The following is a 21,265-nucleotide window of genomic DNA, read 5'->3' as shown; positions in this document are numbered from 1 at the left end:
AGGGACAGTTGGAGGGATCGTCACGAGGTGGTGGAGGAAGAACCGAAGCAGGAGGTGGTCGGGAGAGGAAGAAGAAGGGAAAGAGGTAACACGCGTATCGTAATGTACAATGGTGCATTAGCCAGGAGTAGACGGTCAGACAGTCTCTCCCGGGGACTGACTGAAATCCGACGAACCGGTGTGCCAGTAAACGAGAACGATTTCAAGAATTGGACTCCTTAAATCGGTCCAGAGGGGAGAAATCAGAAGCCGACCAAGTGAGAAATTCAATTGTTAGATCCTATGACCTAAATAATTAGAAGAACTCGATCCGCTTTAAAATCCTTAGAAAACATTTGATTTTTATCCGAGACCAATAGTGATTGTCTCTTTGAACCCATCCGTATGATTCCAATCACCTTCGAAAACACTTGGAAGTTTCACCTGACTCCGAACCATCAAATTCGTATCGTAAGGGAGTTACTGGAAGTTTGGAAACATCTCATATGACGTAGATTGTTGAAAAGTACTGCGTATTCGATCCAGACACTTCGAGGAATACTTAAGTATCGTACGGTTCAGTCTGCTCCGGTCCAGGGAGATGGCTGACACAACCCCGAATAATCCACCCCAAGTAGAGAAGAAACGAGGAGAGGCCACCGGCAACCAAGTAGTGTCCGACACAGCCGTCGTATGGAAGTCTATGACCCTGCGTCAGAAATGGTCGTACTTCACCAGGAACATCACCGTGGAGCCTATGATCGCTTGTTACGTGATCCCTTGTATGCTAGCCTCTCTGGCCACGCAGAATCTTAGCTTGGAGAAGGCGTGCAGGGTGAATTTAGCATACTCCGACGAAGTCTGCACGGCGTTGGCCGAGAGGAACACAACAGGTTACGAAGCGGAAGAAACGGCGGTTCAGCAGCTGGTCGCTGGTATGCAAACGTGGAAAACAGCCCTGTCCAGTGCTTTGCCCACCATTTTGATCCTGTTTATGGGTGCTTGGAGCGACCGTACAGGGTTGAGGAAACCGTGTATGCTGTTGCCAATTATTGGGGAGTGTCTAAGCAGTGTCAGCATGTTATTGTGCACGTACTTCTTCTATGAGGTACCCATGGAAGCGACAGGCGTGTTCGAGGCACTGTGGCCAGCGTTGACCGGCGGTTGGTTCACCATGTTCATGGGTGTTTTCAGTTACATCGCGGACATCACTAGCGTGGAGTCTAGGACACTTCGAATCGGTGCCGCGAACGTTTTCTTGTCACTGGGTGTGCCGATAGGGATGGCGTTGTCAGGGATATTGTACCTGAAGCTTGGCTTTTACGGTGTCTTCAGCATCTCGACTGTGTGCTATGTGCTGAGCTTTATTTACGGGTTAGTGGTAATCAAGGAGCCACCTAGGCTGCATTTGAAGCAGAAGGCGGAGAAAGTTGAAGAGAAAAAGATGTCTGTGTGCGCCTCGATATTGGATTTCTTCGCGTTTAAGCACATCGAGGAGACCTTCCGCGTCGCGTTCAAGGACGGAAGGAACAACCGGCAGAAAAGGGTGCTGGCGCTCATGATCATCGTTATGGTGGTGATCGGTCCACTTTACGGTTAGTAATAGGTTTCCCTTACTATTGTTAATCGTTGCGATGGATATTTAACATCGCGGCGCAATTATCGTTAAAGCATCTGACAATACGACGAAGCATATGCTTCGTACAATTCTTTAGAATCTTCAAAGTCTTGCGAGAGATAGTCAGATCAATCCAGAAACGCAAGGTGTAAACTAGTTTAACTAGTTTCATGAATTTCAGTCATAAGAACATATTTCAATCGCTCTATTACATTTACAAATAGCCTTTCCTTCTTTTTTCTCCTTTTCTCGTTCACCTATACCACTCGATTTCACTTTCGCACAATTCATGTACACTCCATTTACCCTTTGCCCAACGTAACACGCAGTTAGATCGTTTCGAACCAGAACTTTTCTGGACGGCTGTAATTATTTCTTTTTTTTTCATTTTTTTTTCCATTAATTCGTAATCAAACGGAAATTTTTCTTCGCTGACCGATACATACTCATTTCCATAGACTCGCAATTTGCAAATCGACTGAGAAAGAGAGAGAGAGAGAGAGAGAGTGAGAGAGAGTATTCGCGCGATCAGCTAGCAGAAAGTCGGCGAATTTATCCCTTCTAACTTGTATATCGACAAGTAAATGAAAGTGGAAAGAGTTACACGTAACACTGGTTAATCCTACTGGTTCTGTTGCGGTAACCCACGGGTACAGAGTTTCTATCGGTCGTTGCAGCATTTCGGTCATGGAAATGTAGGAAAGTTAGTACTAGACGTGTATGAAAATGATAGTAGCGGCTCTCGGTGTTGCGAAAAAATAGTTAACCCCGTGTAATGAGCTGTAATTATCGATCAACGGTTGGTAGAACGTACACTGAGCACGTGTGTTTACCAGACATACGATGAACGAGGATACGTTGTACGTAACTTGGAAATTGCGAGAGCCCCTAGAGGAGTGCCAGTGAAAGTGTGATTAATAGATCTGTTCCTGACGAGCGTTGCTTTGTATAATCACCATTCATTTAATAGGATTCTCAGTCATTCTTTTATTGTCAATAAATCTTCCGATAAAGACACCTTTCACGGGTTTCTTGCATTACCTTTGATTTTATCGAATTTAGTGCTTCTTCTTTCTTCTACGAACGGTTGCGATACCAATCTCAAACGACAATACGGTTGCATCCGCCAATTACGGATTATTAACGCATCACGAATTCGTATTGCAACAGAGAATTCAAGGCGAGCGTCCTTGTCATAATTTAATTAGACCGCTAATACGCCGGACATTATAATGTTTCGTTGCGTCTTTATTCGTCTTGGCTGTGCTGCAAAAGCATTAGTAATCATGCTGCTTATAACAATTTCGTATAATGGACTTCTTCCGGATTTTGTGAGGCCAACAATTAGGCAGTCTATCTATATCTGCTTTTATCTTCTTCAAGGTATCGTCTTAGATTCGATAGAAAATATTGCAAAAATTTCAGTTAGACGTTACAACGAACAGCCGCTATTGCTTTATAATTATGATACGTAAGATAGTACCGACAACAGAATAATCAATAAGATCTTACAAATTCTATCTCATGGAGTAATTAATATTTTATGAATGAAGTGTTACGCGATCATAGAAATAGTACATCGTAGTATCATAGACACGGAAATGGTAGGGCAATTATCGATCTGTCGATACGCCATCGCTACCAGACGTACTGATACCAATTGTTCGAGACATCGCGTAATTGGACCGTGAAATTGGTGTACGTTAATTAAGTCAAGCATCGTCGTTTGGTTCAATCGATTCTAAGTACTCCTTTTCGACAATGTATTATAATATAGCTAACCCGTAGACACGTCGTCGACGAACGAAAGTCAGAACGGTACGTTAGCCAAGGCGTTAATTACGATTAGCGTTACGAATAGTAACCACGACAAGGTCGATCGAAAGAACGGGAACGATAGTCGATACGGTGGCTTTGCCGTCGTAACGTAAATCCATGCTCTGTTAAACAAATCCCAGATGAAGTTGCACAACCTACTAATATTTCTTCCCGCACTTTTTTCCCCTCGCAGAAATTCTCGCAGAGTTAGTTGATATCGTAGCCCCTTTTTCAATGGAACAATATGCGGCGAAGCAAGAAATCGTTTAAGAAAATTAAACTGAGAAACTTGATTATCGAGGGAGTCATAAACGGGCGAAACATTCGTGGAAAGTGTGAGAATAAAGAGAGTGGCCTGAAATTTATTACCGTTAGTGCATGCGTGAAGTCAACATACCTATTAGAACACAGATTCTATGAGCACGTATGCTAATATGTGCTGATAGCCTAAGTACCCTGATGTAATTTCAGATCTTTGACCGTCGGAAATCAGTCTAGTCCTCGTTGTTTAAGGGATTACCATAATACATTCAGACTATTACTGTTACAAGTTTATTCTACTGACTGTTAAATTTTAATCCAAGCTTTTATTTCCATCTTCATAACCTCCTCTCTTTCAGAGTTAGCATTTTGGGCCTCGATCTTCGAAGGGTTGTTCCACCCCTTAAACTAGATTTACTGGTTACGAGTTCTAAAGCTTAATTGGAGTAGAAGCTGAGAAATTGGCGTTTAATACAAAGTTTATGTACAATTTAATCACATCAAAATTACACTTTGTCGAGTTCTTTTGCTATTGTTAACATTTGTTATCTCGCAATTATATCCGTCAGCGAATGGAATGCAAAGGTATGTTGCGATTAAAGGATGAGGAGAGCATTAAATGCAAAAGCTACTTACAATTAATGATTCCTCGGCGACTGTCAGCAATTATGTAGCAATTTTATTTCACGACCGAACATTTATAATGGACGTGACGTTCTTTAAGTTTATTTATTCTCAGTTATTTGCATTAATGTTCGAGCAATTTTCGACATTCCCTACGGTCTTCGAATTTAATTCTCCGATTGAACGAAATTGTATTAATATACAAGTGTCTCTTCCTATTCTTTGCAAGCTAATAATGTTCAATTTACATCGAGGGTAATTTTATAATAAACTTTCCTTTTTTCCAGACCACTAAGTGCTCGGTTCTTGAACATGAACCACTTTTACTTAAAACCTACTCGGCTTAACGAATTCGTTTAGATTCCTTCGACGAAATTCTTTATTGCAAAGCATCTATCATCCCATTTTTCACAATTACATTGGATGCTGATTGTAGTTCGATTATAAATTAATTTCCCAGAGCTATAATCTCAAGGGGAGACGCAGTTGTCTGATTGTATAAACTCTGAAAGATAAATCGGTCGATACGCAGGAATTCAGAAATTTTCTGTACCGGAGGAATGCACACGAGAAAAAAAACAATGGAATGATACAATAATAACCTAAACTCGACGGAAACGATTAACCAGTTGGAAAATCATCTAATGAACAAACTTTTTGTATAACGCCGTGTTTATCCTTATGTAATATTGACTTAATAACGCGAAGAAATTATTCAGAATACAACTTGCAATTTCTAGGTAATTCATAGACTTCTAGGAAGAAGTTCCTAAGATAAAGGTAGTTACGAGTGATTAAAAAATTAATTTAATAATAAACGCTTACTCGGTTTCACAGACATTCTTCAGTAACAATGGAAGAGATGAAGTCACCGGTTTTAACTGATTCTTTATCAGAAAAATCTTACCGGAATACTAAAATAATAAATAACATTCTCTAAAATTATAATATGATATAACAGCATACAAGCAAGTATTAATAGTCAACGACCATTCGACAATAAGCATTCGTACATACGAAGGTCAACTATTAAAAACTAAAAGATCGTATCATTCTTTATCGTGATGTGGCAAAAACAGCTACATACAATTTAATGCAGAAGTAATATTAACGATCGTAGAATGCAGAATAGTAATTTACGCTTCTGCAGATTCACATTTGAAGAGGTAGTGATTTAATCGGAGAAAAAACGACGGATACACGATGGATGAACTTTTTTTGCTTGTTCCGATGTACAGCATCGGCGAATCTTCCGCGTGTCATTTTCAACTTCGAAAGCTATTACGCACAGCGAACGATGAAGCAACATTGCAGAGGTAACGCTGGACGCGAGCTGCCAATTCTGAAAAACGTTTTGACCATGATCTTTCATGCTGTGCAAGCGGAATTGTTCCACCCACATTGAATTTAGAACATTGTGGTTCGCGGAGTTACAACGCGTACGCGATGGATGTACCCGGCAAAGTAAATTAAATTATTGTCCTTGTTATTTGGAATTCAAATTTTTAACGACCGTCATTATTGAACTGATTGAGAGGAATTGCGACCCATTCGAGGCTTCCATCGTAAGAATAACGCTCGGTGAGAAAAATTTGGTAAATTTCAAGTGTTCTGTTGTTGTTACAGGTGAAATGGCGGTGATGTATCTTTACATGAGATACAGATACCACTGGAACGAAGTGATGTTCAGCATGTTCACCACATTCGCCATGGTGACTAATTTAATTGGTAAGTAAAGCGAATTAGATAATTCCTTGAATCCTCTCTGATCTAATTATCAACGAAAAATTAATTGACATAAATAGATGATGTTTTGAAATGAAAAGGAAAGTTCTATACGAATGCCAATCTTTCTAGCGGTAATCTCTGATGTTTCTATTATTTGCTCCCTACCCTTAACCCTTTCGCTCTAGTACACTTGTGATAAAACGCGATCACCGTGGATGAAATGCGTCACTAACTACTTGACGCTTACATACAAAGTACTTACGCGACGCACAATTGCGTATTCTGTTCTATAAACTTTACCATCAAATTTTGTTTCATCTATATTTATGTGATTTACTGATGTAGCATATTTTCTATTGATATTATTGATAAATTGTATTATGAATACAATGTGAAGCGACACTTACATATGGAACTTTACATAACAAACATATTCAATTGCTTCGAAATTGTTCAAAGTCACGATTGCTTCGGCACTTAATTTGCATTACAACATTTACATTTGCATCCTATTATATATCACTTTACATAACAAACAAAAAATGAAGAAATGTTTATCCAGCCGAAAGAAATAAATATACGGCGAATACGATTTTGCATTTCAGTCTTATCTATCATGATACATTAAATTGCATTTCTGTGCTATTTTTACATCGCAATGCTATGTACTCTAAAAACAGAATTTTTTTCCAAAGAAATGCTTCTTTTTTTCTAGGAAAAATACATTGTAAAAAATACATTTCTTGTTTTATCCATCTACTGAATGCTTTTTAAATGAAAAAAGTTGATTACTTATGTACGAAAGGTTACCTATATCCGCTACGAGCATGACGACTGCTTTGTCTTGTCAGTCCTTTTCTCTCTCTCTCTCTCTCTCTCTCTCTCTCTCTCTCTCTCTCTCTCTCTCTCTCTCTCCTATGGTATTTTCTCTAAATTTTTTTTCAAAAGACCTCGAGGAAACGTAAAACTCGTACGTCGTTCAATGATCACTTTTTTGTCCGATCGATCCACGAAAGCAACAGGAAGCGAGTTTATGTAATGGTATTGTTGCCAAGCGGAATTGTTGGTCATCATTTTCGAGAGAATCACGGAAACCTAGATACCTACAAACCGCGAGGTCGTATTTAAACGTAGATGAATTATAAAAAGTCATTGATCTGCGCGATCGTGCATCTATCCTTGAAGGAAACTAAGAGATGAGAAAATTGTTGGGAAGGTGCAAGAGGAACGAAATTGCCACTACTAATCGACTGGGGGTTTCCTAATCATTGTTTCCTCTCAAGCAGAAACCTAGCTGATGGCAAAAGGGATAAGTCTCGTTCCTCTAACATCGCGGATAGATCTCCGCAATATAAATATGTTTCAACTGTGCAATTCTTATTATTTATAGGAACTGCAGTATCTGTCGGTGTCTTCAGTCATATTCTGAAGATCGATGACGCAATCGTGGGCATTATGAGCTCGATGAGCAAAATTCTCGCTGGTTTCGTCTATGCATTCGCAATTACAGACTGGATGATATATTTAGGTAAGCGTCTATGCAGGCATTTCTTAGACTGAACAGCGTTATTATCGAATATCACGCATATCGAGTATCACGAAGGTAGCTGGAATTAATCGAATAAAACAACATCGTTTTCGTTTATTGTTGTTCCAGCGGCTATAGTAGAGATCGTGAACGGCACATCATTTATAGCGATGCGATCGATAGCATCTAAACTTGTGGCTGCAGACGAGCTCGGTAAGTAAATGCAAATTTCGTGACAACCTTGTAAAGCTACGTTGTGGAGCAAACCTTTTTTCAGACGTAAAAAGGAAACGGTGTGACGGGTACCGTTGCATAAACGTGATCAATATATTACACGTAGTAAGGATGTTCGTTTACATAATTAACAGATTATCTATGCTTAATTTACATAACGAATGTAAGTTACAAGCATAACGGAATTATCTTTACCAACTGTGATAAAAATATACGTAAACATTACGAGCTTAGTTCACTTAATACAAGGCGGAAGAAAATATTAACAAATCGTATAAATTTAAAAGAGACACTTTAGATCAATCATAAAATTACTAATGAATTCTACTAAATCTAGCGATGAAAAATTCATTCCACGATTTCAATTGTAACAGAGCTTCTTCCTGAACGCTTCTATTAGAATATCTTTTTAATCTACCCTTTAAAGACGTATGAGATGCATATCTAAACGAAGTAATGTCTTCAACGTTTTAAAAATGTCCAGATCGCAATCAGTTTAGAAATAGACGTAGAATGAAATGTATGCACAACGTTTTGTACTACTTGGAATGTTTAGGCACTCACCAACGTGAAATAAGATATAAAGAATTAGAACTATCTAATCAGATCATTCTGAAAAGCACTTCCCTTCGCCCATCTTCTCAGAACTGTGCAAATAGGATAATCTTGTTTGATTATATCTTTAAGTAAGCCGACACCGTTTCTAACCAATTTTCCACGGATTTTTCTTTCGGTTAGAACAACGTTTAACAAGGTTTTCCTGTCCAGCTAATAATCTGCCCAGTCTCGCGATCACCTTTATTCCTTCGTCCCTCCTGACACCATTACTGGAATCTCGAATGTTAATGCAACATCTCATTCGCAACCTTGTCTCACTCATTTTACTTTCCGCTCTCACATTATTTCATACCTTTTTCATTTGTAGGAAAAGTGTACTCGTTACTCGGTGTCTGTGAGTCAATGATGCCACTCATTTATGGGCCCATGTACAGCTCCATTTATGTTGCAACCATGAAAACGTTTCCGGGGACGTTCTTCGTTGTCGGCGCCTGCATGACCATACCAGCGGTCGCCGGATTCTTGTAAGTCTATCCAGTTGCAGCACGGCGCACTCTAGGCACTACCGTCGGTAGCCAATTTCAACATCTCTCGTGTCAGATTAAGATACCATCCCTTCAACATTTTTATCATTTTAATTACGTTTATCGAACGCCGGACTAAATAAAAAGAAATATCATTTCGTTTTCCTATAAATGGTGGACGATCGAAACGTCTTTAGAATTACTTAAATTACTTATCATAATTGTGCATCGTTTAAAGATAGAGATACTTTTTAAGAAGTGCGTTGTTAAGCGATTTCGTCGTTCCGTAGAGTCTATAGAATTTGTTCAAAAAAATTTAGCGGATTAATCGATGATATCATATGTATAGAGTTAATGTGACCTTTTTTGCGAACAGTTGGCTATACACGGAGCATAGACAGGATCGTAAACAGTTGGAGTTAGAGACGAGAGAAAAGAACAAGGAAGGAGCTGAGGAAAACGACTCGAAGACTCCGAAATGGCAAATCGTTGGCGAGAAGAAACCGGACGTTCTTACGGCGAACGGCATCGCAAATTCAGCTTTTGAATCAGATCATTTGTAACAGCTAACTTACTATATCGAAACGCGTAAACTATTTAATTATTAGAGCAAAATTTAATGAAGATGGATAAGAAGTCATTGCTAAAACAAATGATTAAACTAATCGCGTGCATACTAAAAGAGGGAAAGATTTTTTCTAGATACAAAGTACGAACAAAGTATCAGAATCTGATAGTATAATTAGATATTCCTATTTGACAAATTCAAGCAAAATCAAGAGATATAGGAGCACCGAAATCTTAATAGCAACTGAAGTCAGCACACTTACTCGACTCGAGAAATTATTTCAAATAAAGGATAACTTTTACCATATTGATAGAATTGAAGCGGTAAAAGTTTGAAATAGACATGTTAGTACATACGGCCTTTACAATCGATTTAATGGATAATTCACGGCAGCAGGTATTTTTTATTTCAAGCCCTAGTACAAACAGCCTCTCTGGTACTTAATAAATAAATGATAACAATAGATGAAATGGAACGGACGTATGTTTGTTCAAGTGCATCAGTATTACAAATGGTATTTGCATATACTTTTCCCAAACTATCGATATTACTATAAAGAAAAAAAAATACGGATAATAACAAGCGGCAGAAAAATTCAGAAAACAGGACGTTATGCTTACAGAATATAATGTAACTCTTGGACAACAGAGACATGAGTTTCATCTTGTGTTCGATACTCTTAAATCGATGTAAGTCTCATACTCGCGAATAAAAAGTAATAAGGTATCATAGGTGTACATTGTTTTCTATGGATCGCACATTTTACTAGAAAATCCGATCGTACGGGCAAGATCGATTTGCTAGAACGTTTTTACTAAATAGTATTTATACTAAATTAAGCCCCTACATCATTCCTTTACATGTATTATAGTTTATTGTGATATAGTGAAATAGTTTTGTATTTAGGAAATAAATAAAATATAAAATATACAAAAACGGAAGACTTCTCGTTAACTCTTTTTTCCATTGTCGGAGGACGATAAAAATGTTAATCGTAATATAGAGAAAAAGAAATTCAAAATACGAACGTGCAAGGAACCAAAATGGCAGGAGCGCTTCACATGGTGTTCATGCGACGCACACGGTGGTTGAAGTAACACTGGTTCAGGTAGGACAGATAAAGGAGATATTGACCTTGTTTCTACAAATCTTCTACCTCACGTTTATGTATTAAATTTGAGAGAAGCTATGCGTGTATATACATAATAAGATTTATACCGTGAGTATAGTTACTAATAAATATTGAATACTTTTCTAACAATTTAATTATTAATTTAGCTTCCCAAAACCTAAAAGTTTTAAAAAGCTAAACTTACTGTTTCATTCATTAAACAACTAATCTATTCTATCCCTCGTCTGTGGTTAAATAGATGAATCATAGTCAATGTAGGTTTCTACATTAGCGGCAACTCCTCTGGGTTATCTACACATGCTATTTCTATTCGATGAAGATTACGAAATGTTTGGAAGGTGTACGATCTCTATAAAACTGCATTCCCGATGACCATGTGTCACGTCACACGCTACAGTGAAGCATTGCCACCAAGACGAGTGGCATGATGTGAAGGAATTTGGATCGCGTGAACTTTGTGCGAATAAGTCATACAGTATATATGCGACACATTGTGTATCGCTTGCAGTGAGATAAGCTTCAGATAATCAATCTGTTAAAGTGCATATCTGTTACATAGCATCCGATTATTTCACACTCTTGCGACAAACTTTGACCTCTGTTTTTTTTTTTTTTTTTTTTGGATGAAGTAGGAAAGTTCTAACGGGGAGGACGCGGCCGTCTTTGTCTGTGTGTGTTCTACCACTCTTCCTTTCCGTCTCATTTCATCGCACAGTCTGCCTCTATTCGTCGTACGCATCGAAAGCGCTCGTCAGAAAATATAGATTCGAAAACGTGAACGTCGAGCGAACGAACGCTCGGCCAGCAAAGGTAAGCAAAATGTAGAAACTGAACTATTTAGATCTGTTCTTTTGACACTGATCCAACTTTTAATCGATCCTTCGTACTTGGAAGAATCTGGCAATTTAATTTGAACTTGAGAAAACTGCAACTGAAAAACGATCTTAATTTTCAAATGATATTGTTTTCTGACAATCTGTTGTTAATAACGATTTTTCATATCGAATCTACTCGCTTTTGCACATAGATCGCTCATAGAAGAAAGCGGAACGAAACTTTACTACATTCTAGTCGAAGTAATTGGACCAGTGATTCTAGTATCATAAAAATCTATTTTTATTTTCTTAGATAATGCGTTACACTGTGTTTGATCGGTGCACGATTTCATAAGCAATGATTTAAATCTCGCGGGATATACGTTTGATTTCCATTATCATAGTATCTGGTTGTTTGTCGAGATAAGTTTTGAACATTGTATTGTGATAGCGTTATGGAAATCACATAATATCATTATCGATAACCGAATGCTCTAAATCCGTAGTGCAACACGCGGCCAACATAGATGCTTAAACATTTATTGTATGTTTGCACACGGCTATTCTTGTGCACGTAGTACGACGATACTATGCAAATCTGTTTCATTTTGGTTCACGGACACTTGTTTATGACTTGGAAACAATTTAAAGAATCAAAAACAATGCCCCTTATTTACTTGTTCCAACGTGTTTTTCAGCATTGGACAGTAGTCACTGATTACCTTAATTCTTGGTACGTTCTTTCGTTTCGTGCCATTCAGGTCCATTGATAGGAAAAGTACATGCCATTAAATGAATTCATAACGACGGAAACAGTACCGGTTGAACCAGTTCGAACAAAGCAGAGGAACGTTTTTCTTTCTTTTCTTTCTTCCAGTAATTACAGTTTAAATATTTTAAACCTGTGTTCATTGTCACGCTCTACGTAGTCTGTAACAAACATATATCGATTTTAGAAATTTAAAAGTAACTTTTAAGGCGGAAGAAATTTACTTGAAATACGAAAAGGAGAAAGTTTTATATACTTTCACAGTCAACTTTACTTATTTTATACTTCTATAGTTGTATTTGAAAGCATAAGCACAGAAATACTTTTTTTATAATCTAATCTATAATTTTATATACAACGTTTTTCTAACCTTTATATATGAAGGCCTCGAATTGTATTATTTCTAGACAGACGGCATCTTTTTGTCCTTTCCATTTTCTTTGATTCAAAGATCATCGCGTGGCTTATTAACACGATGTATTTAAGCAATTATGTATACACCCAACGTTGTATTATATAGTAGATACAGAGAACAGAAATTAAGTGAATCAGTCCTTGTTTCATTCTCGAATACAATTTCCATATGTCTATGGAAAGAAAGAGGAGCGATATTACGTATGCATAACGCTAAGCTAATAATAACACTAATTCAAAAATAAATAATTTCATTTTCAACCGTCTGTTAATTAACAAAATTAAACATTTTGCATCATACGTATTAGAGTTTTTTTTTAACAATAGTCATGTAAAAAAGAGCTCTTCGGTGATCGTTCGATTTAATGAACCAATGAAAGCACAGGGAACAGTCTTTACGATTGCGATCATTGACTCAGGGAGGGTAGCAATGGTATCGAATTGAAAGCAATTTAACGTCCGAATATAGTGTTAACAATGGCTAATTGACAATTGGCCGATCATAACTTCGATTACTCTTACAATTTGCCTAACTTCGTGCTTCATTCTTCTTTAGACAATACCTTATATGAAAAATCGGCAATTATATAATTATATATAATTGTATTATGTTTTAGACAAAAACTTCGGCATTGTTTAAATTTATCATTTTTAAGTTCACTATTCTTTTCGAAAGCAGATCTTTTGCAACACATTTATATACTCTGATTATCATTAAAACTCCTCTATTTTGTTAAACTTTCTATACAACCCAGAGCTGACTTCTTACGAACATCACAATAGAATTTCAATTTCAACGAATACTTTCGCTATTGAGCACGTGAGAAATAGATGGAAATAAGATAATGGCAATAATATTTATGATTTAATGATATCCATCGTTTCTACGAGACCTAAACATATAATTAAGTCTCAGCGCCTTAAGCATGATGAACAAAATGCAAATAAAAGATATTCGTGGAAGAAAATGATACTAATGAAATGACTCATTTCGAGGAATGACTAACGTAATTTTCGATTAGTAGCGAAGAAACCGTGAATGGAATACTATCCATACTGTCCCTATAATGAAAGCTATTCATTCGATGAAATAATTACACAGAGAACATTCACAATATCATTTTTTTCTAGCGCAAAGGGATGCTATTAAAATGGGCTTATATAATCCTTAATCTGGTGATCTATTCAATCGCGTCTGTCGAAATTAAGAAAGCTAAAGCTTTCATACATTTGACGGAATTGGATTACGAGGATAGTTGTTCGGAAACAGCCAACGCGGAATGGACATTCGTTAATTCACCATCGAATAAAACGTTATCGTTATGGGTAAGTTTATCGGCGACCATACGTGATATTAATTTTAAAAAATAAGCTATGCAAACATTTATGAGTATACTCACGTCGTTGCAGGAAGAAAAACTGATTTCTTATGCCAAGTTCAAGACCTTTCAAAGAAACGAAGTTACCAATAGTACAGAAAATTCTAGCAGTGATTCATCTTTGCAATATAAATATGATATTACGAATAAAGTAGGTGATGCCTTATTAGATAATGAAGATCTTCAAACGGTAGGATAAATTGTTCTGTTCAATGGTCAAAAGATACATGTTATTTGTCTAAATAAAATAAAAATAATTCTGATTTTTATAGCTCGTTCATTTTGCTGGGACAGCAGAACTTCTGAGATTATCTACAATTGATAATGGGTCCTTAAATAATCGCACAAGAAATGGTATCATTAATTTTCCTTAATTATGAGTTAATTAAATAAAAAACTAAATGAAAATTATTTGAAAATATTAATATTTTCAGATGTGGAGAGAATACTGTCCCATAACAACAATGTTGAAAATAAGAGCTCTGTTTGGACTACATGGCATCAAGAATTAACTCCACTAGTTAAAAATTTCTCGACTATCCTACCACTTGCTGATAAAGCAGCTAAAGCAAATGGTTGTCATTTCTGAGAATCGAAATATTAGAATTTTATATATCTTGAATTATACAACTTAATGAAACATAACTGCATTGATTACAGACGCTAAGGACATTGCAGAATATTGGGAACTCTTAAGCGGATATAGCAATGGCTATAGTAATATTAAATATGAATGGAGCAAGATTGCTAATCTTCACAAAAAAGTATTGAAGTTTGTAATAGTTAACTTATCTCAGAAATACGGCATTACTATAAATGATACGATAGCGGCTTATTTACTTGGTAAGATATGAAATGACCTCGTGCACAGAATATCAATCACACTGAAAACTGTAATATTTTTGTGAAAGGATCTTTACAAGGAAGTGACTGGACCCCTATAGCAGTTGATGTAACACCTCACCCAGATTTAATGTACAATGTAAAAAAAAATCTTTGGAAGAAGGTAAAAAATAATTTTTTTCAGTGTCTCTGTTAGGGGCTGCAATAATGGTATAACACAAAAATCAAACCTAACTAATTTGCATTTCAGAAACTTATTGGAAAATCAATGTACAAAACTGCCTCTATAATGAGTAAAAAAATATTGAAACAAGTGCCACAGGCAGATTTTTGGGAAAATAGTCGTTTCAGTCAGCAATGTCCATCGAAGTTAATTAATTTCTGCAAAGGTGCTGTTTTGAGGTATTCTGCGGCTAAGTATTTTAAATCAACTTTTAAATAATCAATCCAACTTTATAATCAAAATTTTTGAAACTTTTGTATACTAGAGTATCTACTTGCTTCGACCCTACCATAAGCAATTTTCTCTCTGCTCATAAAAATGTAGCAAAGGTCGTATTCAACCAATTATCTGTCGAAAAGACTCCGGTACTTAATACAGCTAACCGCTACTCGGGTAAATATGAAAAAATATTTAAAATTATATTTCTTAAATTAAAAATTATATTTCTTTTACAGCTCTAGAAGAAAGTGTGACGGAACTGTTTGGTATTTTAGCTGCAAGCCCTGCTTGGTTGAATTACATTGATGTTATGGATAACTCCACTGATAATGAGCAGCATCTAATGATCTCCTTGATGATTACTGCATTAAACACATTACCGAGAATTTCTTACTATATGTCTGCAGATATGTGGAGAATTAACGCTATTGAAAAAGGAATGACAAAACCTGAAGATCTAATATCATCTTGGTGGATGTATAGGTATTAATATTATTATAAATATCATAAAATTGAGTTTGATGTACTTTTTAAACATTTTCTTCTAACACGAATTTTTTGTAATTTTTATTATAGAAAAGAATACGAAGGACTTGATTCGAATGAAACTGAGATACCTACATTTTTGGATGATGATTATATCACTAGCAATAAACCGTATCTTCCGTAAGTAATATTGTGAATAACAAATATTAAAACAAAGGTATCAAGACATAATATTGGTATGTATTATGTTTTTGCAGAAAACTATCAGGGATAATGTTAGCATTTCAATTATATGAATATCTGATGGAGTCCACAGAAGTGAGATATGATTCAATTGTAAGAAAACCAATAAATATAAATTTCCTGTGAGTATTGCATATAAATAAATTTTTTTACTAACATTGTTATGTCAGGAATTAAGAACATTATTGTTTGTCTGCTATTCAACAGAAAAATGATTCAGCAAGGAAGTGCCAATGATTGGACAAAAGTAATCAACAAATATTTAGAAATAGATCAGATTTCATCAGATTCACTGCTCTCATTTTTCTCACCTTTGGAGGATTATATTGACGATATAGACGAGGATTTCCAACACAAAGGAATTAGCGCCAAAGAGTCCGAGTTAGATGAATTAGAAAAAACTATTATTGCAGAAATAAATGCCCCACCAACAACTACCACGACGCCTAAAAGCATAGGCACAAAAGCAAAAAAATCAGACACAGCACCTAGGAATAAACAGAATGATGAAAGAAATAATGTAAATACTGTAATTGATTCTAACAAGAATTTAACATTTAAATCGTCTGTATCGATATCTGACGAGAAGTCAAATAATAGTACTGTATTAAAGTCAGTAACGACAACTGAAGTTCCTCTCAATGAGTCACCATTCGATGACCTAGAAGACACAGAACCAGATAAACCAAAGATTAACACTAGTAAAGCAGTATGGGCCCTGGCCGCTGTGTTGCTGGCAACAATAATTGTTTGTATAATCGCGATCTTCGGAAGACGAAGATGTCGCAAAACACCAAAAAATAGACGATACGTTTAACAATATGTCAGCAATAAGGCACAATTTATATAGTATATATATTTATTCTTGCATTTAGGTTGTAACACAATCTTTTCTCATAAGTAAGTTATTGTCATGGAGCGTTTAATGTAGAAAGATATTTACTAATTCACAATATTTAACATTCTACATTCCTTACTGCTCGTTGCAAAAAAATGATAGAGGCTATTCTCAGAAATATTTATATAATTCCTGTGATCAGTCTCGCGATACACTTAAACAGTGTACACAACAAAGAATGTATTAAAAAGAGAATTAGAATTTAACAAAAGAAACTAAATGATAAGTATTAATGCCTAAATATTATTAATTCAATTATGAGTCTCTACGTTAATGTAAAGACAAAAGACAGAACAGGAATGATTTAATTGCATAATAATGTAATGTTACCGATTTAATATCATTTTTCTTAAAGCAGAAATTTTAATGTTAGAAATAAAGAACAAATATTGTTGCATATATATATATATATATATATATATCAAGTACAAATAGTTCCTCCAGAAATATGCCAAACCGTAAGAAAATGAGTTATAAAAGATGCACAAAATAGTGTAGTATTTCTCATATTGTCTCTATGGAACTTTTAAAATATGTACTTCAATTATATCTTTGTTAACTTATGTACTATAACTTCTCAAACTTAACTAAGGCTTGTACATAATCGCTTATGCAATTGTAAAATGCAGCAGTAAAATGAAATAGAATGTTTAACTATCACAATGTCAATCACATCACAAAATCAGTTAAACATGTAACATATTTTTCGAATTTAATACTACAATGTACAATACTTGAATGTGTATATGTAGCTCATGTACCATGTACTGTATATTGAAAATTTATATTTTTTATAAAAGTATTTATTTTGTACCTTACAGAATAATAAAATAATAAAGTATTGTTCTGGTACAAAATTAGAAAATGAGAGTTACTGACCGTTATATCAGTTTAATATTTTATATACGCATGGAAATGCGTATGCACTGATAATGCTTGCTTTACTATGCCATACAATGCAGAACAAATGCACACGTAAAACTTATTTACTTTTTTCTTAAATTATTATTACTTTTTACATGTCTCTGTTAATTTTCTGGCAAATGCAATCGCAAGGAAATGGAGGATCATACGAATTTTTTTATTATAAATCCAAAAATCGATATCCTAATTCGTTGGAACATACTATAAACATTTAAATACATCATTCTTCTTCACTACACTTAACAATAACTTAATACAAGTAACTTTACGAAAAACTAGTCTTTGACATATCTTTAACACAAATTTTAATGCGTAGGAATCGACCAAAGCCGCGTAAACCGATCAACTGCTTGCAAATTTGAAACGGAAAATAGTTGCGAAGCTAATTGGTCGATTTTAAACAGTTCGAAGGAGAATACTGTGCCACGATTGGTTCGCATACAAATGAAGTCAAATATGAAATAGTAATAAAAGTATATATTTAAAAAGATGTTAAATGCTATTTTTTATAGTATTCATTAATTATATATGTATCTTCATAATATTAGTTGATACGGCGCTACTTTTAAATCTCTTTTCCGAATACATTACATCATTAGTATTACCAAGCATAATAGATATCTTTTAAAATATATTTTTATTTTATTTATTAAACAAATCTTTCAAAAAAATTTCTTATATACAAAATTGTTGATTTCTACAAACAGGTGTTAGTAAGCAAATGCTTTCAATAAAGTGTTTCTATCATGCTCTCGTTTGCAGTTATGTACTATAGTTCAAGTATAAGCCAGAGGTCATGCGAAGAAGTAACAACCTTTCTGGACACGGAAATCAAAGCGCAGAAAATCAATATAAGGCAAAGTCGGTGGTGAGTTGTGATATAATCACGTATTCTCGTGCAAGAAAGCGTACTGTGATTGCACGTCAGTAATAGTCATCCTTATCTCTTACTCATGATCTGCCATAAACAGTCCCAACACACAAATTAGCAAACAAAGGTATCGGAGGAAATATTTAGTGAATCAAAAGAGAAAATCGTGGATCAGTCAATCGATTATCAGTGCCTGGAGAGGGTGCTTCGGACATGCGCAGTATAACCTCAAAACAATAAGGGATGACCATACCACCGATAGTTCATTATCGTTGCGCCCTTCGCATGGATTCGAACGACAGTACTTGGTATGTTAGTGTTTAAAATTGCACGCACGCGAGGAGAAGCTAAGTGCGAAACAGAATCATCCCCTTTCGTCGTGAACGATCAGTCAAATTCAAGAGCATGCGCATTCGAGCCTAGACAGGGGTTGTTGCAGCTAGGGAGGGGCTCTCTTCGGCAGACTCAGAATATGCATTCTGCAAAGTACATCTTCGTTATTTTTAAGAAGCGACATGCTTATACGGCCACTTTATAATCGTACAGTGTTATTCTATTGGAAATCTACACGATGTCATAATTCGTGGCAGTGTTAAGTGTTAAGTGGATCGACTGTCAGCTGTCCCTTCACCATGAACGTGAGTACTTCAGTCGCCTCTAATATCGACTCGTTTTCTAGAACCAAAGAATGTGGGCGTACCTCTATTCCGCGTGTATGTATATTAACATAATCAGGAGTAGGAATGCGGTGTTGGTCTTTTGTAGAAGAAATAAGATCAAGAAATTCCTTTTGATCCTTTTTTTGTACAACGCAGTTTTAGAGCACACATAGTTAAACTTAATATGTCATTGACCTCTGTTACACATAAAATCGATGCGAAACTTACGTCTAATCATGAAGCTTTACGTTTCATATTGTATTTTCTGTAAATGTAATAATTAATACGGTGTACCAAAAAAACATAATAATGAACTATTGACATTCTTAAAAACGGGCTCCACGTCTTAATTTCATTATTTCGTACTTTAATTACTTGTTAGCAATAATATTTTTTCAAAATCAAAGCAATCCAAAGGACGAATAAATTGCTACTGTTATTTTTATCGATTGTTTATACGGTTTAGAAGAAATAGAAACTAGAGATCAATTCGCGAAGTTTAACCAGCACAACGATCAATTCTCAAACCCCATCCAGTAGCAGATAATTGTACCACGAATGAATCATCCTCTTCTTATTTAGGCACGAACTGTTATTAGGATCCAGTGACCTTCTTACCCAGAGCACTCGGCCTTTTTGTTTGCTTGGGTCAGAAAACTAGCTTAAGAATCGCTTCCAGTCGCTCGTATACCGTCCTTCTGACTAATTACAATCTGACGCCTTTATTCACGTGTTGAGACTTATATAGGTGTACCTTATTTGCCCGCAGGAAAAAAAGAAAGACTGGATAGAACAAAGCTATGTGGGCTGTAGAAAGAAAAACGTGTTTCGAAATTGCAAAAGCAGACATATCTAATCATTTTCCTCACCTGTCTAATCATTTCTTGTTTTTCTAATAAATCTTAGATTAAAATGCCATACAGTGGAAATTACATTTTATTCCTCAAGTTCCTTCGAACAAATGATAACAAATAAAATAGTGTTTAAAAATTAATTTTGTAATTTTATATGATGCAACTTTTATCTTATTAAGATAAGTTGAGATCATACTATCATGTAAAGCAATTTAATAAAAATTAAGTGTAATCATTTTATAATAACTATTATGAAACAAAAGAACATGAGGTATTCTCTATTAAACAGTATTTATATTAGCCCTCAAGTTGTAAGAGGAAAGAATGCACAACAATCTTTCAAAGGTACTGCTTCGCTGCATTTGCGAAGGTTCAAAAATAACGTGGTATTTTATAACCTACTACCTACGAAATAGCTTAAGAATGCGAAATTCTTGTCGCAGCCCATTGATGTAAATCAAATAATGTTGCAAAAGAATAAAATTTCATATATTTTAAAAACTTATTGTGGGTAATCAAACTGTCAATACATTGATATCTTTTAAATATCAAGGGTAATATTGAGTTTCATAAAAATCCACTGAACTGTAAATGTCATTATATTTCAACGTGGAAATGTTTCTAGCAAAAAGTAACATAATCCGAAAAAAATACAATTGCGTTTTTTTTCTCTTACTATTACAAATATTGCCAAAATTCCAGCAAACAAGATTAATAATGTAATCATATTTTTCAGGCCTTGGCGACAGGTATTGTCTGCGGCAACGGAGAACGCGTTGGTAAGTTCAATTTGCGCATACATATAGGGTCGTAATTTATACTTCTTTCGACCCACTTTAAATGTAGACCAACAACTAATGGTCAAAGCCTGGATATGTTACATCCGATGCATTTTCTTATGGTGCTTAATATCTAGTACTTATTATCTGGCAACTTCTTTCTTACCGCATACTTCAGTTTAAGTGTGTTCCTGCATCTTATTGAAGATGTTTATTATGCATTCGAACTACATAAAAAGTAGGGGTATATAGCAAATGTAATACTTATGTTTCCTTAATATCGATACGCAAAGAATGCTAGCTTTTTTCAATGCCTT

General features: G+C 35.4%; 2 protein-coding genes and 1 long non-coding RNA gene across 4 annotated transcripts; 2 read left to right on the top strand and 1 right to left on the bottom strand.

The window, feature by feature from the left end:
• The first annotated feature begins 142 nt into the window (after positions 1 to 142).
• Positions 143 to 10,376, top strand: LOC143433157 (putative peptidoglycan muropeptide transporter SLC46). The gene is made up of 6 exons (XM_076910311.1): positions 143 to 1,574; positions 5,927 to 6,028; positions 7,419 to 7,556; positions 7,686 to 7,769; positions 8,716 to 8,872; positions 9,249 to 10,376. The coding sequence occupies exons 1-6, from the start codon at positions 581 to 583 to the stop codon at positions 9,433 to 9,435; spliced, it is 1,662 nt and encodes a 553-aa protein (XP_076766426.1). The 5' UTR covers positions 143 to 580; the 3' UTR covers positions 9,436 to 10,376.
• Positions 8,057 to 10,530, bottom strand: LOC143433161 (uncharacterized). The gene is made up of 2 exons (XR_013103098.1): positions 10,469 to 10,530; positions 8,057 to 8,910 (listed from the first exon to the last, which is right to left on the bottom strand). It is a non-coding gene; the product is annotated as an uncharacterized LOC143433161 (long non-coding RNA).
• Positions 10,531 to 10,953: 423 nt separating this feature from the next.
• LOC143433156 (angiotensin-converting enzyme) lies at positions 10,954 to 17,141 on the top strand. 2 transcript variants are annotated; one of them, XM_076910309.1, is made up of 14 exons: positions 10,954 to 11,112; positions 11,202 to 11,382; positions 13,702 to 13,896; positions 13,981 to 14,139; positions 14,222 to 14,303; positions 14,384 to 14,524; positions 14,610 to 14,792; positions 14,861 to 14,955; positions 15,043 to 15,194; positions 15,281 to 15,408; positions 15,471 to 15,717; positions 15,811 to 15,900; positions 15,978 to 16,085; positions 16,171 to 17,141. In XM_076910309.1, exons 3-14 carry the CDS (start codon positions 13,711 to 13,713, stop codon positions 16,778 to 16,780), a joined length of 2,181 nt encoding a protein of 726 aa, XP_076766424.1. In that variant the 5' UTR covers positions 10,954 to 11,112; positions 11,202 to 11,382; positions 13,702 to 13,710; the 3' UTR covers positions 16,781 to 17,141. The 2 variants fall into 2 exon arrangements, with proteins under 2 accessions (XP_076766424.1, XP_076766425.1); XM_076910310.1 differs by having other exon boundaries at positions 10,956 to 11,112; positions 11,205 to 11,382.
• The last annotated feature ends 4,124 nt before the right edge of the window (positions 17,142 to 21,265 follow it).

Source organism: Xylocopa sonorina, chromosome 2 (assembly GCF_050948175.1).
Source record: "Xylocopa sonorina isolate GNS202 chromosome 2, iyXylSono1_principal, whole genome shotgun sequence".
Classification (NCBI taxonomy): Eukaryota; Metazoa; Arthropoda; class Insecta; order Hymenoptera; family Apidae; genus Xylocopa; species Xylocopa sonorina.
This window is presented reverse-complemented; position numbering and strand designations above follow the sequence as displayed.

Excerpts from the sequence above, each read along its gene's own strand:
- LOC143433157 (XM_076910311.1), top strand. The coding sequence starts at position 581 with ATGGCTGACACAACCCCGAATAATCCACCCCAAGTAGAGAAGAAACGA. Across the intron at positions 6,029-7,418 it reads CATGGTGACTAATTTAATTG|GAACTGCAGTATCTGTCGGT; the intron begins GTAAGTAAAGCG and ends TATTATTTATAG. Across the intron at positions 7,770-8,715 it reads TGTGGCTGCAGACGAGCTCG|GAAAAGTGTACTCGTTACTC; the intron begins GTAAGTAAATGC and ends TTTCATTTGTAG.
- LOC143433156 (XM_076910309.1), top strand. The coding sequence starts at position 13,711 with ATGCTATTAAAATGGGCTTATATAATCCTTAATCTGGTGATCTATTCA. Across the intron at positions 14,793-14,860 it reads GATAGCGGCTTATTTACTTG|GATCTTTACAAGGAAGTGAC; the intron begins GTAAGATATGAA and ends TTTTTGTGAAAG. Across the intron at positions 14,956-15,042 it reads AAAAAAATCTTTGGAAGAAG|AAACTTATTGGAAAATCAAT; the intron begins GTAAAAAATAAT and ends TTTGCATTTCAG.